This window comes from Carcharodon carcharias, chromosome 12, assembly GCF_017639515.1.
Source record: "Carcharodon carcharias isolate sCarCar2 chromosome 12, sCarCar2.pri, whole genome shotgun sequence".
NCBI lineage: Eukaryota > Metazoa > Chordata > Chondrichthyes > Lamniformes > Lamnidae > Carcharodon > Carcharodon carcharias.
The window spans coordinates 127,539,579-127,562,169 of record NC_054478.1 but is presented as its reverse complement, the minus strand read 5'-3'; the positions used below and the strand labels follow the sequence as shown (position 1 = coordinate 127,562,169).

At 44.8% G+C, this 22,591-nt stretch overlaps 1 protein-coding gene across 1 annotated transcript in view; it reads left to right on the top strand.

Annotated features, from left to right (window-relative positions):
- The window catches only part of LOC121285134 (receptor tyrosine-protein kinase erbB-4-like), a 1,067,779-nt gene that overhangs the window by 423,795 nt on the left and 621,393 nt on the right, over positions 1 to 22,591 (top strand). Inside the window, exon 3 of the mRNA XM_041201314.1 lies at positions 19,230 to 19,416. Coding sequence (XP_041057248.1) covers positions 19,230 to 19,416 — 187 coding nt within the window. The remainder of the gene's footprint in view (positions 1 to 19,229; positions 19,417 to 22,591) is intronic.

The following is a 22,591-nucleotide window of genomic DNA, read 5'->3' as shown; positions in this document are numbered from 1 at the left end:
CTGAAGACTGGCATCTGCGATGCTGGGGACCTCCAGAGGAGGTAGAAAGGTTTCTCCATATATCACCTTTGGGGATGGAAAATTATAGTTGATGACTTTTACCTCCTCATCTAAAACAAAAGATTATTTACACTAGTTTTTCACTTAGATGACACTGAAAAAGTTTTGAAAATTCTCCCAGTAAATATTCATTCTTGCACTCCACATTGTGGAAGCCGCTGAAGCCTGGCAATTCATCTCAAAGGTCAGTGTCCTGGCTGGGCGATCTGTATTCTTTCAGATACTATAAAGTCGGCTGTGATCATAGGTTTTGTCTATCGGTTGTAAACATCAACAAGACTCTCCCAGAATCACTATTCCATATTTACTCTGTGGTGTTCTCCTAACCAAATCTTCATTTCCCAACCAGCTTGCTGACCTGGCCCTCCTTCCATATCGGTTGCTGAGACTTGGAACTGGCTTGCTCAATCAGTAGGAGGGAAGTGTAGGCAAACAGATGTGGAATGTCATTACCGAGCAGGCCACATTATAATTTAAAATTCTTTATCGGTATATAGCACCGGCAAAACTCTGACTGATATGTACTCCAAAAGTACCAGACATTCAGGCAGTTCATTGATCGCATGTTGAACAACAATCTTGTGTGTTGGAATTTGGCCCCAAGGCCAGAATTTTACAGCCCTGTTGCGGCGGGTATGGGGCGGTAAAATGTGGCGAGCCACTCTAAACTCCATTGACTTCGGCGGGAATGTAAAATCTCGCTGCTGTAAGATTCCATCTCCAGTTTCTTCCCAGATTTACTCTAGAATGAATGCTCCCCAATAGTGAGCAGGAGTTGCTTCCTCAGGACATTAATAGTAGTTGAGGTGAATAGTGCTGATAGGGTTGGGTGAAGAGGGAGGGGGTGGGAGAAGGCTCATGTAGAGTATAAACACTGACATGGACCAGTTTAGCTGAATGGCCGGTTACTGCGTTATAAATTCTATATATTCTCATCAACGCTTTATGCTGTCAACCAAGTTTTCCTCAAATGGTTTAAGAAGTACTCTGACACTTTGAAAGGTGAAGATAGACTGACAGGAATGAAGCACGTGTTCACCCTGGAGATACAATTCTTTACCAAATATTGTAGGCTTTTATTATAATCACCATCCTGAATCCACTGTAATTGTTCTAATGAAGTGTGGATTTCAAAATCCCAATTCCGTCAAAGGATGTTTGTTATATTTTTCCTCCTATGGGTTCAAGGTAGTACTTGCCAAGATTATGCCTGCAGCATTGTAGGCGAGGAGTGAAAGATAGAGGGGATTTACTAATCTGCCGAAAGTGGAACTGACAAGTTATTTCATTTAGATACAAATTGCCAGCAGAAGTCCATGTTTCCGTGGAGACCAGGGGCAGACGGGACTAACTGATGCTTCAGTGATATCTGCAATAAATTCAGCACACCGGGCCTCAAGTTGTGTTTTGCAAAGATTTCGTTAGAATGGAGTAGTTCTAGATCTTTAGCAGTGGTTCAGTTCCAACTATTTTAAATATGCTCCTTTATCCACAGCACTTGGAATGGTGACTTGAGCTATGAGTCTGCTAACAGGTACATATGAACATATGAGTTAGGAGCAGGAGTAGACTACTCAGCCCCTCGAGCCTGCTCTGCCATTTAATAAGATCATGACTGATCTGATTGTAACCTCAACCCCACATTGCTGCTTATTCCCAATAACCTTTCACCCCCTTGTTAATCAAGAATCTATCTAGCTGTGCCTTAAAAATATTCAAAGACTCTGCACCCAATGCCTTTTCAGGAAAAGAATCCCAAAAACTCACTACCTCCTGAGAGAAAAAAAATTCCTCCTCAGCTCTGTCTTAAATGAGCGATCCCTTAATTTTAAACAGTGACCTCTAGTTCGAGATTCTCACACAAGAGGAAACATCCTCTCCACATCCAACCAGTCAAGACCCCTTAGGATCATAAAGGTTTCAATTAAGTTGCCTCTTGCTCTTCTAAATTCTAGTGAATACAAGCCTAACCTGTCCAGCCTTTCCTCATAAGACAGCCTGCCCATTCCTGATATTAGTCTAGTAAACCTTCTCTGAACTGCTTCTAATGCGTTTACAGCTTTCTTAAAGTAAGGAGACCAGCATTGTACACAATACTCCAGATGTGGTCTCAGCAATGTCCTGTACAACTGAAGCATAACCTCCCTACTTTTATAATCAATTCCCCTCACAATAAATGATAACATTCTAATAGTTTTCCTAATCACCTGCTGTGCCTGCATACTAACCTTTTGTGATTCATGCACTAGGACACCCAGATCCCTCTGAATCGCAGAGCTCTACAATCTTTCACCATTTAGTTAATAAGCTTCTTCTTTATTCTTCCTGCCAAAATGGATGATTTCACATTTGCCCACATTATACTCAATTTGCCAGATCTTTGCCTACTCACTTAGCCTATCTATATCACTTTGCAGCTTCCTTACATCCTCTTCACAATTTACTTACCTACCTATCTTTGTGTCATCAGCAAATTTAGCACCATCCTTTTGATCCCTTCATCCAAGTCATTTGTATAAATGTAAAAAGTTGAGGCCCCAACACAGATCCCTGAGACACACCACTCATCACATCCTGCCAACCAGAAAAAGACCCATTTATGCCAACACTCTGCTTCCTGTTGGCTAGCCAATCTTCTATCCATGTCAATATATTACCCACCACACCATGAGCTTTTATTTTCTGCAATAACCTTTGATGTGACACCTTATCAAACACCTTCTGAAAATCTAAGTACAGTACATCCACCAGTTCCCCTCTATCCACAGCACATGTGATTCCTTCAAAGAACTCCAGTAAATTGGTTAAACATGATTTCCCTTTTACAAAACCATGTTGACTCTGCCTGATTACCTTCAATTTTTCTAACTGCCCAGCTACAACATCTTTAATAATAGCTTCTAACATCTTTCCAATGACAGATGTTAGGCTAACTGGCCTATAGTTTCCTGCTTTCTGGCTCCTTCCCTTTTTGAATAAAGGAGTTACATTTGCTATTTTCCAATCTAATAGAACCTTACCCAAACCTGGGAAATTTTGGAAAATTAAAACCAGTGCATCAACTATCTCACTAGCCACTTCTTTCAAGACCTTAGGTTGAAGTCCACCCGGACCTGGGGATTTGTCAGCCTGCAACCCCAACCATTTGCTTAATACCATTTCCCCGAGTTCCTCCCTCCCTTCCATTTCCTGACTTAGAGCTATTTTTGGGATGTTACGTGTGTCTGCTATAGTGAAGACTGAAGCAAAATACCTTTTCAATTCATTTGCCATCTCCCTGCTTTCCATTATCAAAGATGCACTTTCCATAGGGCCAACACCCACTTTGTTAACTCTTATTTAGAAACTCTTACTATCCATCTTTATATCACTAGTTAGCTTTCTCTCATACTTTAACTTTTCCCTCCGTTTTAATCTTTTTGTCATTCTTTGCTGCTCTTTATATTCTTTCCAATCTTCTGACCTGCCACCCGTCTTTGCATAATTATATGCTTTTTCTTTGAGTTTGATACTGTCTTTAGTTTTTTTAGTTAACCATAGATGGTGGGCCCTCCGCTTGGGTTGTTTCTTTCTCATTGGAATGTATCTATTCTGTGTATTCTGAAATATCCATTTAAATGTCTGTCATTGAACCTTTACTGACCTAGATCTTAACCTCATTTGCCAGTTCACTTTAGCTAGCTCGGCTTTCATGCCCTCATAATTGCCCTTATTTAAATTTAAAATACTAGCTTTGGATGTACTCGTTTCTCCCTCAAAATGAATGTAAAATTCAATCATATTATTTTCGCTGCTACCTAGGGGTGCCTTCACTAGGAGGTTATCAATTAATCCTATCTCATTGCTCAATACCAGGTCTAGTATAGCCTGCTCTCTTTTTACTTCTCATTTTTACTTCTCTTTAGCTCTGAAGAAGGGTCATATGGACTCGAAACATTAATTCTCTCCACAGATGCTGTTAGACCTGCTGAGTTTTTCCAGCATTTTCTGTTTTTGTTGTAGCCTGCTCTCTGGTTGGCTCCAGAACGTGCTGTTCTGCAAAACTATCCTGAAAACATTCTATGAACTCCTCATCTATGCTACCTTTGCCCATCTGATTTCTCCAGCCTATATGTAGATTAAAATCCCCCTTGATTATTACTGTACCTTTCTGGCACGCTCCCTTTATCCCTTCTTTTATACTCTGCCTTACTGTGTAGTTACAATTAGGGGGCCTGTACACCACTCCCACAAGTGACTTCTTGCCTTTATCATTCCTTATGTCAAGCAAAACTGCTTCTACATCCTGCTTTCCTGAACTTAGGTCACCCCTCTCTAATGTGCTAATACCCTCATTAATTAACAGAGCCACCCCTCCACCTTTTCCTAACTTCCTATTCTTCCTAAATATCACATACCCTTCAATATTCAGGTCCCAATCTATGTCATTGTGTAGCCATATCTCTGTAATGACTATCAGATCATATTTATTTCTATTTGTGCTATCAGTTCATCTGTTTCATTTCAAATGCTATGCGTGGTAAGCTACAGAGCCTTTAGTTTTGACCTTTTATTATTTTTGTAGCATCCAAACCTTATCTGCTGAATTACTCATATAATTGTACTCTGTCCCTTCCTGTCACAGTTTGTTTATCATTTCCCATATTAATACCTTTCTCTCATGCCTTATCTCTGTTCTTTGGCTTATCACATCTTCCAAAATTTGACCCCTTGCTCGCAATATTTAGTTTTAAACCTTCTCTACTTCCCTAGTTATGCGACTTGCGAGGATACCAGCGCTAGCATGGGTCAGGTGTAGGCCATCCCTATGGTACAGAACCCACTTTCCCCAATACTGGTGCCAGTGCCCCATGAACCAGAACTCACTTCTCCCACACCAGTTTTTGAGCCATGCATTCATTTCTCTAATCTTATTTATCCGATGCCAATTTGTATGTGGCTCAGGTAATTATCCAGAAATTCTTACCTTTGAGATCCTGCATCTTAGTTTGGTGCCGAGCTTGTCATACTGACTATTCAGAGCCTCTTTCCTCATCCTGCCTCTGTCATTCCTACCTACATGGATCATGACTACTGGATCCTGCCCCTCCCGCTGTAAGTTCCTCTCCAGCCCTGAGCAGATGTCCTGAACCCTGGCACAGGGCAGGCAACACAGCCATCTGGACTCTCACTCTCAGCTGCAGAGAACAATGTCAATCCTCTCACTATACTGTCCCCTACTACCGCTACATTCCTTTTGGCTTCCCCCACTTGGATGGCTTCTGTACCACGGTGCCATAGTCAGTTTGCTCATCCAACCTGCAGCTCCCACTCTCATCCAAACAAGCTGAGAGAACCTCAAACTTATTGGACAATTGCAGAGGCTCACACTCCTGCAATGCTCCCTCTGGGTGCCCTTACCTGCCCTACTCACAGTCACACCCTCCTGTCCCTGACCACTGACCAAATCAGAAGACCCTATCCTAAGTGGTGCTTCTGCCTCCTGATATAAAGCTTCCAGGTAACTTTCCCCCTTCCTTGATGTGTCGCAGAACCTGCAGCTCAGCCTCCAGCTCAATGACTCTGAGTCAAAGTTCCTCAAGCCACAAACATTTATTGCAGACTTGTTTGCCCTGGATCACAGTGTTATCCAGGAGGTCCCACATGTTGCAGCCTTGGCACATCACCTGTCCTGCCATCCTTAATGTGTTTTAAATAATTACTTAATTATATTTATCAATTATTTATGTTGCTTTCTTATATATTTTATTAACTTTACCATCAATTTGTGTACTATTTTAAACCTAAGGGATAGAATAGAACTTACCCACTTATCAGATACTCACCAAGCAGCTAGCTCCGTTCTGTGTAGTAGAGCAAGAACCAATTCCTATGGGGTGAGAAAAATAGAAAAAGGAAATAAACACGTCCTTCTTGCCCTCTCACCGCGCCCCCCCTTCGCTAAATTCCAAGGGCAGAATTTTATGGCTGACGTGTGGGTGGTGGAGCCCGCATGTCAATGCTTAAAATATCGTGCAGCGACGTCGTGTGAGCGTCCTGACATCACCGCGCGCCATCGCGATATTTAGCTGGGCGGGAGCTATGAAGCAGGATGCACGCCCGTCATTAATTAAAGACCTTGTTAAAGTCCTTAACTCGCCAATTGAGGCCGACTTTGAGGAGCCCGTACAATCTTCGCCTCGGCGCACGGGCCTAACGGGCAGGCAGGTAACTGACTTTTTAACAAACCTCATCCACGGGCGGGTTATCTGGGCTCAGAGGGGTTGTTAATGTTTTATCTGAAGTATTTATTGCAGAAAGTGTATTAAGCTTTCCTGTGTGATTGTTAGCAGTTCAGATCGATTTCCATCAGCTTTCTCTGTACGTTGAAGCTTCAGCTCGCCAGCCTGCAGACAGTAATCTTTATCGGGCTTGCAGCTTTCCGGAGGCCTCCATTTAGCCTGGGTATGGGTTCTGACATCTCCACCAAAGGCAGCTCCTCTAAGGAGGAAGGGAGGGATAGAATAAGGAGGAGGCCAGGTCTGGACAATCAGCCTTCAGGGGAGCCACCTTTGGGAGGCCAGGCACAGGCACAAGGGGCGCAGGGCCAAGAGGTTGTCCAAGGTGGAAGGGGCTGCAGAAGATACCACTATCCTGCTGCCAGGGTATACAGGTGGTGAAGCAGCTACCTCAATATGACTGAGGTGCAGTGCCGAAGGAGGGTCCGACTATCAAGGGAGACAGTCAACTGTATCTTTCAGATATTTGGTCCTGAGATCTCCCCCAACATGTGGGTGGACACCCCATGCCAGCGGCTCTGAAGGTCACAGTTGCCCTCCACTTCTATGCATCTGCCTCCTTCCAGGGCTCGGTGGGTGATCTTTGCGGTGTCTCCCAATCAGCTGTCCACACTTGTATCAAGCAGGTTACAGACGCTCTGTTCAGGTGTGCATTGACCTTCATCCACTTCCGCTGCGACCAGGCAAGACAGACACAGCGAGCCAGAGGCTTCGCGGCCATTGCTGGCTTCCCCCGCGTCCAGGGTGTAATAGACTGCACACATGTGGCCAGCAGGTGAGCCCGGTGCCTTTGTCAACAGGAAGGGCTTCCACTCCATGAACGTGCAGATAGTGTGTGATCACAGGATACAGATTTTACAAGTCTGCGCAAGGTACCCAGGCAGCTCCCACGACGCCCACATCCTCAGACATTCCCAGGTGCCGGGACTCTTCAGTGCTCTGGCTCAGTTTGATGGATGGCTGCTGGGTGACAAGGGCTATCCCATCAGAAGGTGGCTCATGACGCCTCTCCGTCATCCAAGAACAGAAGCTGAGCAGCACTACAATAGGGGCCACAGCACCACAAGGGCTGTGTTGGAGAGAGCCATCGGTCTTCTCAAGATGTGCTTCCATTGCCTGGACCGCTCAGAGGGCACACTCCAGTACCCCCCAGATCGCGGCTATCTGATCGTGGTAGTCTGCTGCGCTCTGTACAATCTTGCACTGGAAAGGGGGTATGCAGTTGGTGATGAAGACCTTGACGCAGTGAATGAGGCTGCACATGATGAATCCAGCAGTGGCTCAGAGGATGAGGAAGCACAGGGCACTGATGAGGGGCAGCACGCCGACCTGCTACTACACCAAGAAGGCAGGGACAGCCGGGGCACTTTAATCAAACAAATCTTCAGCTAGCTCCACACACATGGATCAGCAGGACCAGCATTGCCTGGCACTTCCACATGTGGCACTCAGGTGCCACATCTTCCACCTCATCAGCTGCAACTAAGGGCTTAGTACAGAAACATCAATGTCCACTCAAACACTCATGGGATGTCTGAGAAGTGCCCTCTCCACTGTGCCCTGGGACACTAGCCGACGTCAAAGTGTTTGTGGCTGCGCTGATGCCTGGCTTGCTGAAAGGATGTGACGCAAGTTGCAAGTCTTGGCCGTCAGATGTGGAAGGGGGGCTCTGGATGTGTTGGTGGCGGCCATGCGGTGGTGTTGCTGAAATTAACAAGGGCAGTGCATCAGTTTGCGTTCAGTCACTAACACCATTCATCCCTTTCTCCCCACCCCCCAACCTCATAAGTTGCTCACCCTTCAAGAACCTAAGGAGACGAACATTGGTGAGGTGATAAATAGTCAAGAGGAGGTCCAAACATTACACCCGTATACAGACAGGCTGATCAGATGGCCTCAGGAATGCCACATGGAATGTTATGTGGATAAGCGTTCGGTTAAGCACTTGGGCAAGACAAGCAAGGTACGGGAATACATGAGTAAAGGTAGGACCGTGGGAAGTCACAACAATTACACGGACCTTGCTGGGCAGACCCATTAACGTAGCAGAACAGGAAGATAAGGCGTTTAACAAGGTTGAAGCCAGTCATGCCTTTATTAGCCGAGGAATAGAATGTAGGGAAAGGGAGGTCATGTTGCAAGTGCAGAAAATGCTGTCGAGGTCACATCTACACTTCTGCATTCCGTTGTGACCTGCACTTCTTGGGAGGGATGGCATTGGAGTGGGGAGATTGCAGAGGTTCCTGACCTGGATGCATGCTGGCCTGGAGAGTTGGAGTGATGAGGAAACGTTGCAAACACTTGCGACATTTGCCATGGAGCACAGGAGATTAACAGGTCACATTATTGACCTTCATACCTTTATGAGGGGCATAGAACCGGTGGACAGAAGGCAACATTTCCCCTTGGCGCGGGGATGACTAAGGTGGTTGCATTTATTTAAGTTGAGTGCCATGAGGTTGACAGGTGAGGTGATGAGGATTTTGGACAGAGTAATGTGGGACACACTGGCTGAAAGGGTGGTGGAGGTACAAACCCTCCTAAGATGCAATAAGTCTTTGGATGTGCAGCAGCGATGCCATGGCATGTTAGGCCACGGGGATAGTGGTCACAAATGGGATAAGGCGACTTTGGAAGGTGCTAGAGACACACATTCCTCAAGGGGCCGAGGGACCTTTGTGTATGACCCACACGTCTGACTGTATCAGTCTGTGAATGAGCAGTGTTGCTGCATTAATGATTGCAGCAACCATCAGTGGTTTGGATGGTGGGGAGACAGAGCGGATGGGACTGTACCCCTCAAATACCTGGCCACTGCACCCCAGCCTCACCAACAGCTGCCGACCTGGCTGCCTGCCTCTTCCCCAGCTCCATGCCCTGCTCCTCATATGTGGTTAGTTGCTGCAGCACGACGTGCCCACTACCAGTCCTCAAATGCTCCCAGCTATTGTGCTCTGTTTTTGCCTGCAGAACAAAGAAGAGGGTTTATTGGGGCTAATTGCTCATGTACTCTGCACGCGCACTCCGCACCCCAACCACAGTGACCCATCTGAGGCCTCCAGTGGCCCCTGTCCACACTACTGGTGATCAGTCCCCAGAAGATAGTATGGCTGCTCCCAACCCCCTATCCCAACGGCCACCTTGGACACATTTGGCGTCCAACACTTTGAATAACACACAGGTCTTAGCGCCTATGGCAAGGAGGCACAACTAGGTCTGGCGCCGATGCCAGCAGATGGCTCTTGACCACGACACCTTGAGGCTCCCCTTGCACCATCTCACCACCATCAATAAGACATGTGTTGGAGTTCTGAGTATGTGTCTAGCCGCCTCCCCGGCAGGTTGCCCCCAGACAACTTAAATGCGACAAACACCAACATATGCTGCAGGGAGAACCCAGCTTCTCCTCAACCACTAAGGCTGATGTAAGCATGGTCACTATCTGTTTGCCCACCCAGCATGCGCCAAACGCCCAATGTGGTAACGACAGCAAGACGGGAGTTGGTCCGGAGGGCCGCAAAGGCTAAGGCTACCTGCTGGGTAAAATGGCCAAGGCTGACATGGTCCTCACCCTTCCAGAGTGCAACAAATCATTGAAGCGCTTGCGGCACTGGGTTCCTGTGCGCTGCACAGCATCATGAGAGCTAACAGCCTCCGCCACCTCCTGCCATGCCTGCCTGGTGACATGGGGGTGCCCTCCTCCTCCCATCCTTGGGAAACAACACCTCCCGACGTGGTGACACCTCTTCGAGGAAGACAGCAAGGCAGGCATCAGAGAACCGAGGGGCACATTGGCCCCCCCGCTGGCCTATCCTGCTGCCTGCCCTCCTCCTCCTCCTCTGCCCTCACCTCTTGTGCTGCCCGGTCACTGGCTGGAATGAACAGCCTAAAGGAGGCCACTCTTTACACAGACTGCTGGTTCCCCAGTGGAACTAGAGGTCTGAACAAGCCCGCCACCAATTTAATTTTCCCGATGAACACGGGAGTCAGAATCCCGCTGGCCGGGCCTTAATTGGCCTGCCTGTGCAAAATGGTGGTATGGCCTGTTTTGGTGGTGGGGATCAGCTGCCCGCCTGCTAAAGTCGGTCAGGCCCACCCGCCCGTCAAACGCAAAATTCAGCCCTAAGTCTTCATTCAGTAAGCTCAGCTGCACTCCATTTTCCCCTTTGGTCTGAAACACATGAATATTTTTTGCCCTACTTATGTCCTCTGTTTAAAATTCTGAGACAATGGTGAGGTGTGTGATAATGAGCTTGTAACTGGAGTCTGAACACTGTGGCAGAAGTGAGATCTGTGAAGACACAGCGGTAAATGGTTTGCCACCCAAGGCAATTAAATTGATGCCCAAGCAGAGCCTGTGTGTGCCATTTGAACGAGCTATCCAATTCGTCCCATTCCCCTGCTCTTTTCCCTTAGCTCTGTACATTTTTCCTGTTCAAGTATTTACCCAATCCTCTTTTGAAAGTTACTGCTGAATCTGATTCCACCACCCTTTCAGCAGTAGATTACAGATTACCATAACTTACTGTAAAAAAAGTCTTCTTCTCCCAGCCTGCTTTTTTGATAATTATCTTAAATCTGTATCTTTTAGTTACCAAGCCTCCTGCCAGTGGTAAGTTTCTTATTTACTTTATCAGAATCCCCATAATTTTGAATATTCCATGAAATCTCCCCTTAACCTAATGTAAAATAACGAAAGAAAGACGAATATTCACATTATACCTTTCACTACTTCAGGTTGTCCCAAGTGCTTTACAACTATTGAAGTTCTTTTGAAGAATAGTCACTGCTGTATGTGGCAACCAATTTCTGCACAGCAAGCTCTCACAAACACTATTGTGAGAATGACCAGATAATCTGTTTTGGTGATATATATGAATATAGATTGGTCAGGGCATTGGGAATAATTCCTCTCCTCTTCTTTAATGTTGCACAATGGGATCTTTTACATCTACCTGAGAGGGAAGACAGGGCATTGGTTTTGTATCTCACCTGAGAACCCACATCTCTGACAGTGCAGCACTCCCTAAGTGCTGAATTGGAGTGCCAGCCTGGATTTTGTACTGAGTTTTTTGGAGTGAGATTTGAACCCCCAACCTTCTGACTTAGAGGCAGGAGTGCTACCCATTGAGCCAAGGTTGACAAAGTATGTGTGGCATAAGTAGAGGATCAAACCGTTTTTTCCCTGTTATCGCAGTTGATAATTAAGCCCCAGCACCGCAACCCCCCCCCCCCACCCAACAATATAATTAACACACAATTAACACCAGAGAAGCAACAAGACTGGGTCCACTGGAAACCACCAGGCCCACACTGAGCAGATAACATTTCCTCACCTGATAACTTACTTGAAGGGAATATTTGCAGCTTGGATTACTTGATTGAAAGTACTCTCTAACTGCTGCATATTCCATTTATCATTGACTTTGGGATTTTCATTAAATCTGTGTGCCAGTTATTTACTACATTTGTTGATATAACCGAGTTGGATCACTTCAATAATAGTTGATGCGCAGAAGTGGTCCCAAGAGCCTAAACCCTACGATTTGTGTCTCTCAGAATGAACAACAGCTGAGCCTTAAAATGTCACTTCAGTTTAATAAAACTGGTTGCTAATATTAGCAGTCTAAGTGACAGCTTCATTTCCAGGTGTGTAAAGTAAGGAGATTACTATTTGGCCTTTTGTTGTGGAAGACTAGATACCACCCCTCTCCCTCTTGGTCACTGGCAGACAGGAGCAGGGACACTGAGCAGTGTTTTGAGGGACACTGAGCTGGGACAGTTCATACTCTGACACTGTATTGCCACAAGTTTTATGTTGAAGTAAAAATCCGATTCAAGTGAGCATTTTCTCACACCTGCCAATGGCATTGTTCACCCGCAGCAGTGCACTTCAAAGGCCATGCAGGAAATGTGGTCTTCAAAAGATGCAACCTGTTATTTCCAAAGGGACAAGTATAGGTCAAGTGTCCTTTATCCAAAACCCTCGAAGCTGATTGCATTTCGGATTTCAGGTAATTCCGGTTTTCGGATACCGCATATAAACTTACATTACAATAGCCTAAGCTGAGGCTAGCTCGAGTCTAAAGTAAATAAAATGGCTAGAAAAGTAAGATGTATCACTGAACAATAAATACAGGGTACCTGTAATAATTTTTTTTTGACATGTTCACTACACAAATCGCAAGGTAAACAGTGCAGACAAACAACTAGACTTCCCACGCTAAAAGTCAATGAGGTTTAAAAAACGTGTAGTTTTTGGATGTGTTCGGTTTTTAGATTTGCGGGTGAAGGAGACTCGACCTGAAATGGTAGTTTGCAACATTGTGCTGGGTTTGGAAGATTATCTTGGAGATTTTAGCAAGACAACAGTCACAGGAATGCTCATTTTTTTAAATCCATTCATGGGACGTGGGTGCAACTGGCTAGGGCAATATTTATTGCCCATCCCTAATTGCCCTTGAGAAGGTGGTGGTGAACTGCCTTCTTGAACCGCTGCAGTCCATGTGGTATAGGTACACCCACAGTGCTGTTAGGGAGGGTGTTCCAGGATTTTGACTCAACAACAGTGAAGATTTATTTCCAAGTCAGGATGGTGAGTGGCTTGGACGGGAACTTCCAGATGGTGGTGTTCTCATGTATCTGATGCCCTTGTCCTTCTAGATGGCAGTGGGTTTGGAAGGTGCTGTCTAAGGAACCTTGGTGAGTTCCTGCAGTGTATCTTGTAGATGGTACACACTGCTACTATTGTGTGTCAGTGGTGGAGGGAGTGAATGTTTGTGGATGAGGTGCCAATCAAGCGGGCTGCTTTGTCCTGGATGGTGTGAAGCTTCTTGAGTATTGTTGTAGCTGCACTCATCCAGGCAAGTGGAGAATATTCCATCGCACTCCTGACTTGTAGATGGTGGATAGGCTTTGGGGAGGCAGGAGGCAAGTTACTCATCACAGGATTCCTAGCCTCTGACCTGCTCTTGTAACCACAGTGTTTATATGGCTAGTCCAGTTCAGTTTCTGGTCAATGGTAACCCCCTGGATGTTGATAGTGGGGGATTCAGTAATGGTAATGCCATTCAGCGTCATTACCTGGCACTTGTGTGGTGCAAATGTTACTTGCCACTTGTCAGCCCAAGCCTGGATATTGTCCAGGTCTTGCTGCATTTGGACATGGACTGCTTCAGTATCTGAGGAGTTGCGAATGGTGCTGAATATTATGCAATCATCAACGAACATCCCCACTTCTGACCTTATGATGGAAGGAAGGTCATTGATGAAGCAGCTGAAGATGGTTGGGCCTAGGATATTACCCAGAGGAACTCGTGCAGTGATGTCCTGGAACCAAGATGACTGACCTCCACCAACCACAACTATCATCCTTTGTGCTAGATATGACTCCAACCAGTGGACAGTTTTCCTCTAGATTCCCATTGACTCCAGTTTTGCTAGGGCTCCTTGATGCCACACTCTGCCAAGGGCAGTCACTCTTACCTCATCTCTGGAGTTCACAGCTCTTGTGTCCGTATTTGAACCAAGGCTGTAATGAGGTCAGGAACTGAGTGACCCTGGCTGAACCCAAGCTAAGCATCAATGAGCAGGTTATTGTTAAGCAAGTGCTGCTTGATAGCACTGTTGATGACCTCTTCCATCACTTTACTGATGACCAAGAGTAGACTGATGGGGTGGTAATTGGCTGGGTTGGATTTATCCTGCTTTTTGAGTACAGGACATATCTGGGCAATTTTTCACATTGCTGGCTAGATGCCAGTGTTGTAACTGTACTGGAATGGCTTAGCTAGGCGCGTGGCAAGTTCTGGAGCACAAATCTTCAGTACTATTGCTGGAATATTGTCAGTGTCCATAGCCATTGCAGTATCCAGTGCCTTCAGCTGTTTCTTGATATCATGTGGAGTGAATTGAATTGGCTGAATACTGGCATCTGTGATGCTGGGAGCTTCCTGAGGAAGCCAAGATGGATCATCCACTCGGCACTTCTGGTTGAAGATCGTTCCAAATGTCTTAGGCTCCCCCATCATTGAGGATGGGGGTATTTGTGAGCCTCCTCCTCCAGTGAGTTGTTTAATTGTCCACCACCATTCACGACTGGGTGTGGCAGGGCTGCAGTTGGTTGTGGGATTGCTTAGCTCCATCTATTGCTTGCTGCTTATGCTGTTTGGCATACAAGTAGCCTTGTGTTGGAGCTTCACCAGTTGACATCTCATTTTTAGGTTTGCCTGGTGCTGTTCCTGACATGCCCTCCTGCACTCTTCATTGAATAATTGGAAGGAATTGGGGATGACAGTGAGGTATTGTTCCAGGAACACTCTGCTTGTTGATGCAGATTTGTGAGTTTCCCACGGTGTTATCCACTCTTTGGTGCAATCGGGAGGATTTTGGGCACATTATTTCTGTGGGTTTGAACTCAGTGGAGTTTTTATTGTGTTGTTTTAATTCAATAGCTTTGTGAATATCCATTTTATTCTTTGATGGGAGGTGGGCATTGTTGGCAAGGCCAGCATTTGTTGTCCATTCCTAATTGCCCTTGAGCTGCGTGGCTTGCTAGACCATTTCAGAGGGCAGTTCAGAGTCATTGCTGTGGGTCTGGAGTCACATGAGGCCAGACCAGGTAAGGACAGCAGGTCTCCTTCCCTGATGGACGAGTGAATCAGATGGCTTTAAGTCAAACGATGTTAGTTTCATGGTCACCATTAATGAGGCTAGCTTTCAATTCCAGCTTTATTTTATTAATAATTGAGTTTAAATTCCACCAGCTATCATGGTGGGATTTGAACCCATGTCCCCAGAGCATTAGCCTGACCCTCTGGATTGCAAGTCCAGTGATATTACATCTGCATCATCATCTCTCCTCATCCTGTTGATATCTTCAGAAAACACACATTTTGGATCGACTCAAGGTTGCCTTGTCACATTTCACTGAGAATATCTGGTTATTCTGCTGAGATGGACAGCATGATGTACATCTCAGGCATTCACCGAGAATATAAATGAAGAAAATCCTCTTCAGGCAGATAACATCACAAACCCCACTCACACTGATCCCAAAATTCTTCAGGTCGTGACCTCAGCAGGACCAAGAAATTTAGAAAAATGTAAATTTCGAGGGCCCTGGGCCTCTTCCTGGGCTTGGAGCCCACTTATGACACTCAAGTGTAGGGCTTTCTATTGGCCAGTCCCATTTCCACTCATTGGGCATACCAGTCACCAGGCAGAAACGCTGGGGCCTCTTCCAGGTCCAGGAGTGGGAGACCCCTGTTTATGGAATCCCCACCCTATTAACATTGTTTACTTTGGAATGGGAAGGCTGAGGTCCCACCCCTTACTAGACAGCCTTGAAATTCCTGCAAAGGTCAGAAACCGCGCACCACTTTGTGCCATTTTACTGGGGGCTTTGCTAAAGTGACAGCAGAAAATCAACAGAGCCCCGCAAGGAATTTCAATGCATAGCTGTTAGTCACCAACACTGACACCGTATACCAACCAGGCATCAAACATGAACAACCAGTTCAGCAAAGACTAGAAGACAGTGGATTTGGGGGTAGGAAAGATAGGTGGAATATTTTCTGAATGCTTAACATTCTCATGTTAAATCCCTCTGAATATTTTTTAACGCGGCCACAAATATGGTGATTGGGATGTACATCCCAGGTAGTCTAACCACTGCCTCCTGTAGGAATCTACAGGACTGGGAAGGACCATTTCAGTTCATTGGCCCAGCCTGAGGATTAACATTAAATTACACAGATGTTCCTCCTGAGCTGCATCAAACTGACTCAGAATGTTCCGTCTCCACAATCTTGCTCTGAAGGCATTCCTGTATTAATCACTCTCTGTGAGAAAGAGTTTCTTGGCATCAGTCCTGAACTTGCCTTATATCAGTTGGCATCTATGTCACATTGTCCTGCAACTGTCTTATTTCACAAGCTAAAGCTCTGCACTTATCCTTTCCACTTCCCTTGGTATCTCTGATAGATTTATATAAAATAACCTCTAATTTGCTTCCTTTTAATGCTCAAGAGTCTGTTTCCTATCCTCCTCTCAGTCCTTACCAGCAAAGGTATCATTCGACCTCCTTAGAGGTACAATTGATAAGTGACAATGTACACTGCCTGCGAAGGATAGATGGTCTAATTGGAGCATTTACTATAACAACATTCTCTGTAAATCAGCTTGATTATTCTCAGTTTTATGATATTTGTTCAATTGTGAGTTACAAGGATCATAAAAAAGATTTGGTTTTGCAAAATAAATCCACTCCTTCCATAACCATGACAGACATGTAGCGAGAGAAAGATGACAGTCTTTTCCACCAGCACTGTATGCTTCTACCTTTAACGCATGACCTCGTTTGGTAGCATTCTCACCTCTGGGTCAGAAAATTGAGAGTTCACATCCCACCCCAGAGATATGCGTGCAAATTCTCAGCTGACATTGCAGGGCAGTACTGAGAAGATGATCATGATCACATTGCTGTTTGTAGGAGCTTGCTGTGCAGAAATTAACTGCCACATTTCTGACATTACAACAGTGACTGTGTTTTGGGACTCGAAACGTCAACTCTTTTCTTCTCCGCTGATGCTGCCAGACCTGCTGAGTTTTTCCAGGTAATTCTGTTTTTGTTTTGGATTTTGTTTTTATCTCTGTGTTTAATTGACTGCCACTCCTCTTCAAGAAATGCCTACCTTGAAGAAGTTTTGCTCCTAATATTCACTCAGTTCTGTTGAATGGTCATGAGGACTTGAAACGTCAACTCTTTTCTTCTCAGCCGATGCTGCCAGACTTGCTGAGTTTTTCCAGGTAATTCTGTTTTTGTTTTGGATTTCCAGCATCCGCAGTTTTTTGTTTTCATCACTGTGTTTTGGGGTGCGCTGAGAGTATGAAAGGTGTGATGTAAATGCAACTTCTTTCTTTTCGTAAACACTTCTGAGCTTTTATATTTTGTAATTGAATTATAATTGGCATTGATCCAATTCTGCATTTACAGCAATCACAATCCAACAGGCCTGGGCATGTTTCAAAGCTATAGAACCATTGCAATCACGTCATCTAGCCCAAGGATAAATTTCTACAGAATAACTTTGGCATGAGAATTGTTTTTGTTTTTATTTTAAACAAGAAAAGCACATTGAGAAATTAATGGTGAATATAAACTCATGCTTTCCTTTCCTGCTAGTTTAGGAATCAGCTGTAACCACACACCTCATGAGAAGCAGGTTGCTAGACTAGAGATTAAATTTGGTTAGTTAATTGAAATATTCCAAAACCGGCTTCATCAACTCTCTCCTGGGGACTGAATTCACATTTTTCTAGCTATGTGCCAAATATCATTGGAAAAAGCCATGTGTCTGACTGCAGGAGTTAAAGGTCTATTTTGTTGTACAGGTCTTGGATCTATCACTTGATCATGCCGACAATTTAAGGTCGCCAGTCTTTTGGTAATTGGTTATGTTGCTTCATTATGGTTACTGAGAGGAAAGCAGCCACTTGTAGAATGGCACCACTAGTGGCTGAACCTGGCACTGCAGCATTGCATTGCAATGTATTAATACGCTTTGCAGCTGCGTTTATCCCTGCATTTGGGACACAAAACTGGAGGAAGCTATGTCTCCCTCAGTTAAGTCAACACCATATTTCTGTTATGAAAATAAATTGACTTCTGCTGCAATCCATGTGGTGCAGGTGCACCCAGAGTGCTGTTTGGGAGCGATTTCCAGGATTTGGCACAACAACAGTGAAAGAACAGTGATATAGTTCCAAGTCGGGAAGGTGTGTAGCTTGGAGGGAAACTTGCAGGTGATGGTGTTCTCTCATGTCTGCTGCCCTTGTCCTTCTGGGTGGTAAAGGTCATGGGTTTCAAAGTTGCTGTTCAAAGGAGCCTTGGAGAGTTGCTGTAGTGCATCTTGTAGATGGAAACACTGCTGTCACTGTGCAAATGGGTGGAGGGAGTGAATGTTTAAGGTGGTGGATGGGGTGCTGATCAAGTGGGTTGCTTTGTCCTGGTTGGTGTCAAGTTTTTTGAGTGTTAGTGGAGCTGCACCCATCCAGACAACTGGAGACTTCACACTCCTGACTTGTGCCTTGTAGATGGTAGATAGGCTTTGGGGAGTCAGGAGGTGAGTTAGTCACTGCAGAATTTCTAGCTCCTGACTGGGAATGTTTATATGGCTGGTGCTGTTAAGTAGATTTCTCTCTCCTTTTTCTGACATTTTTCTCCCTTCCCTTCCACTTTCCTCCCATTATCTTCTGTCTCCTCCCTTCTCTTCCTTCCCATATCCTCTCTCCAAGGCATTGACTCTATGTTGAAGTATAGGCCAACATGTACCTTTCATTCTCCAGTACCTCACCTAACTGACTGTCATTCATGTGTGAATCTGGACAAGCTCTTTGCTTGATGCCTCACAGCTGAGCTGATCCTGTCCTTGCTCAATAGCAACACACACACATATAAAGTTCCAGCAGATTTCCACTGCCCACCTCTGCCTGGCACCTTTTTCTATCACTCCGCCCACCCCCTATCTACTACTGCCATTCAGCTGACACCCAGAGAAGGGATTGAATCCGGTTAGGTATAGCTCATCTACTCACTGTCCTAACCAGCTGAACCATTGAGTGAGCTTAGGAGGAAAGATCCAGGTTGAGTTTATCTTCCCAAATTCTGGCGCCCTTAATGCCATGCTGACTGAAATCAAGTGTATATTCTTGTGTTTGAGGTTGGAATTGCCATTTACATTTCATAGAGAGAGGCTGACTCTCAAACAGGGCTCTTGCTCTCCACATCTCCTATCACTGCTTCGACTAAGCGTACGGTTGCAAAGATTGTGGGTGCTGATTGCTGCTTTTCTGACCTTAGCTGTATATGTGTGTTTTTTAAATCTCCAGTCCATTCGAGAAGTCACAGGATATATCCTGGCAGCCCTGAACCAGTTTGAATATCTGCCTTTGGAAAATCTAAGAATCATTCGTGGGACAAAGTTGTATGAAGAACGATATGCGCTAACGATCCTGCTTAACTACAAGAAAGATGGGGCTTTTGGATTGAGGCAACTGGGTCTGCAAAACATGACAGGTAAGACCTGTTGACTTGCATGGAGCATTAATAATGGTTTTCCTTTAGCTCGACACTCACTACATTGATTCAGTTATCATGTCCTACAAACTTGCAGAATAAACCTTACCAATTCTATATTGCTGCAGTAAAAATACATTTAAGCAGGAATGGAGTACAAAGGTAAGAAAGTGATGCCAAACTTTTATAAAATACCGATTAGGACTCGGTAGTGTTGTGCCAACTTCTGGGCATGCACTTTAGGAAGGGTGTCAAGATCTTGGAGGGGGGTTTACTAGAATGGTACTGGGGATGTAGAACCTTGGATATGCGATAAAACTAGGCAATCTGGGATTGTTCACCTTGGAGCAGAAGGGATTTGATGTGTTCAAAATCTTGAAGAGTTTTGTTAGAATAAGTAAGGAAAAGTTGTTTCTGCTGGCAGTGCCACCCTGACTGGAAGCTTCACCTTCAATAGGATAGACTCCACCCAAATATTTATCTCACTGTTCCCCAACCTGACAAATACATAAGAGATTTTGTTTAATATGTCCCTCAGTGGTAATCTGGAATGCACTGCTTGAAAGAGTGGTAGAAGCAGATTCAATAGTAACTTTCAAAAAGGAATTAAACATTTGTAGGGAAAAGAAAATTGTACAGCTGGGGTGGAAGAGCAGGACAGTGGGACTAATTGGATAGTTCTTTCAAAGAGCCAGCACTGGCACGATGGGCTGAATGATCTCCTGTGCTGTATCACACCATCAAAGAAAACAGATAATTGTGGAAATGGGTAGAAAGATTGTCTAAAATTGTGTGTGTTGTTCCATCACAACTTAAACATATGACTAAGAGGAGCCTGCCCGAAATATTATCCCAGTACATGTCAAGTAATGGCTGCATGTGAGGCTCCAGCTGTAGCAGTGGACTTTGTAAATTTAAAATAACTAACCCTGCTGTTTTTATAAGGAATACTGATATTCCTTGCAAGAAGAGAGCCATATATCCAATTTTACTGATGACACAAAGATTGGTGACCTATTAAGTAGTGTAGATAGGAGCATAAAATTGCGAAGAGATAATAATAGTTTTGGCCATTCATTTAATCTATGGCAGATGGATTTCATGGAAGTGAGGCCATCCATTTTGGACCAAAAACAAATAGACCTGAGTATTTTTTTAAATGGTTAAAAGCTAGGAACAGTGGAAGTCCAAAGAGATTTATAATCCATGCACATGGATCACTAAAATGTTATAGCCAGGTGCAAAAAAAATCAAGAAGTCTAATGGAATGTTAGCTTTTATAAGTAATGGGTTAGAATATAACGAAGAGGAAGTTTTACTACATTTAACCAAAGTCCTGGTTAGACCACACCTGGAGTATAGTTTACAGTGCTGTGCGCCACATTTTAGTAAGGATATATTGATCATGGAAAGAGTGCCGTGCAGATTCACCAGAGAATAACCAGGAGAGTAAGATTATGAAGAAAGATTACATAACTTTGGCTAGTATTCTCAGGGATATAGAGGGTTAATGGATGAGTTGATCCAGGATTTTAAGATTTTGAAAGGAATTGATGGTGAAAATGGGGAGAAATGTTTTCCACTGATAAGAGAGTCCAAAACAAGGGGGGCAAACCTTGGAATCAGAACCAGGCCATTTTTGGGTGAAATTTAAGATTCTAAGAAATAGGAGCAGGGGCAGGCTACTCAGCCCATCTAGCCTGCTTTGCCAGTTACGGCTGACCTGATTGTGGCCTTATTCCTGCCTGTCCCCCCATAACCCTTGACTCCTCTGTCAGTCAAAAATCTGTCTAACTCAGCCTTGAGTATATCCATTACTTTCCGCGGGAGGGAATTCCAAAGACTAATAGCCCTCTGAGAGAAGAAATCCATCCTCATCTCCATCTTAAATGGGAGACCCCTTATTTTTAAACGGTGCCCCTAATTTTAGATTTCCCATGATAGGAAGCATCCTATCAGTATCTACCCTGTCAAACCCTTTCAGAATTTTATTTCAATAAGGTCACCTCTCATTCTTCTAAACCCTAATGAGTATAGACCCAACCTGCTCAACCATTCCCCTTAAGACAACCCCTTCATTCCAGGAATCAGCCTAGTGAATCTTCTCTGAACTGCTTCCAGTGCAAGTATATCCCTTCTTAAGTAAGGAGGCCAAAACTGTACACAGTATTCCAGGAGCCGTCTCACCAATGCCCTGTACAGTTGTAACAAGTTTTCCCTACTTTTATACTCCATCCCCCTTGCAATAAAGGTCAACATTTCATTTGCTTTCCTGATTATTTGCTGTATCTGCATGCTGAATTTTTGTGATTCATGTACAAGGATACCCAGATTTCTCTATTCTGCCACAATCTGCAGTCACTCTCCATTTAAATAATATTCCGCTTTTCTATTCTCCCCGCCAAAGTGAACAACCTCATATTTCTCACATTATACTCCATCTGCTGATTTTATTATTTTACCCACTCACTTAATCTATCTACATCCTGCACAGAATTGTGTATCCTCCTCACAATTTGCTTTTCTACTTATCTTTGTATCATCAGCAAATTTGGCTAACATGCATTTGTCCCTTTATCCAAGCTATTAGTATAGATTGCAAATAGGTGAGGCCCCAGCACTGATCCCTGCGGCACTGCACTATTTACAGTTTGCCAGCCTAAAAATGACTCATTTATCATGATTCTCTGTTTCCTGTTAGTTAGCCAATCATCTATCCATGCTAACATATCACCCCTGAAACCACAAGCTCTTATCTTGTGCAGTGACCTTTTATGTGGCACCTTAATGAATGCTTTTTGGAAATCCAAAGATACAACATCAACTGCTGGCTTGTCCACGAAACCCCTCTAAGTGGCCCCCAGAGCCAGCTTTCAAACAGGTAAGTTTGAACGGAAGATGCTGCAGGGAGTTGCCCCTCCAAACAGGCCATTTCTCTCCCATGTTTGCTGTTGACAGGCTCACTAATGAGCCTATCAGCAGCAAAAGTGGGAGAGAAACAATCTGTGATTGGAGGAGTAGCAAATACCCACGGTGGTGAGTTCGGGGCCCAGGGAGCAGGGGTACCAGGGAGCAGGGCCCAGAGAGCGGAGGTGCCAGGGAGCGGTGCCCAGGGAGCAGAGGTACCGGGGAGTGGGGCCCAGGGAGCGGAGGTGCCAGGGAGTGGGGCCCAGGA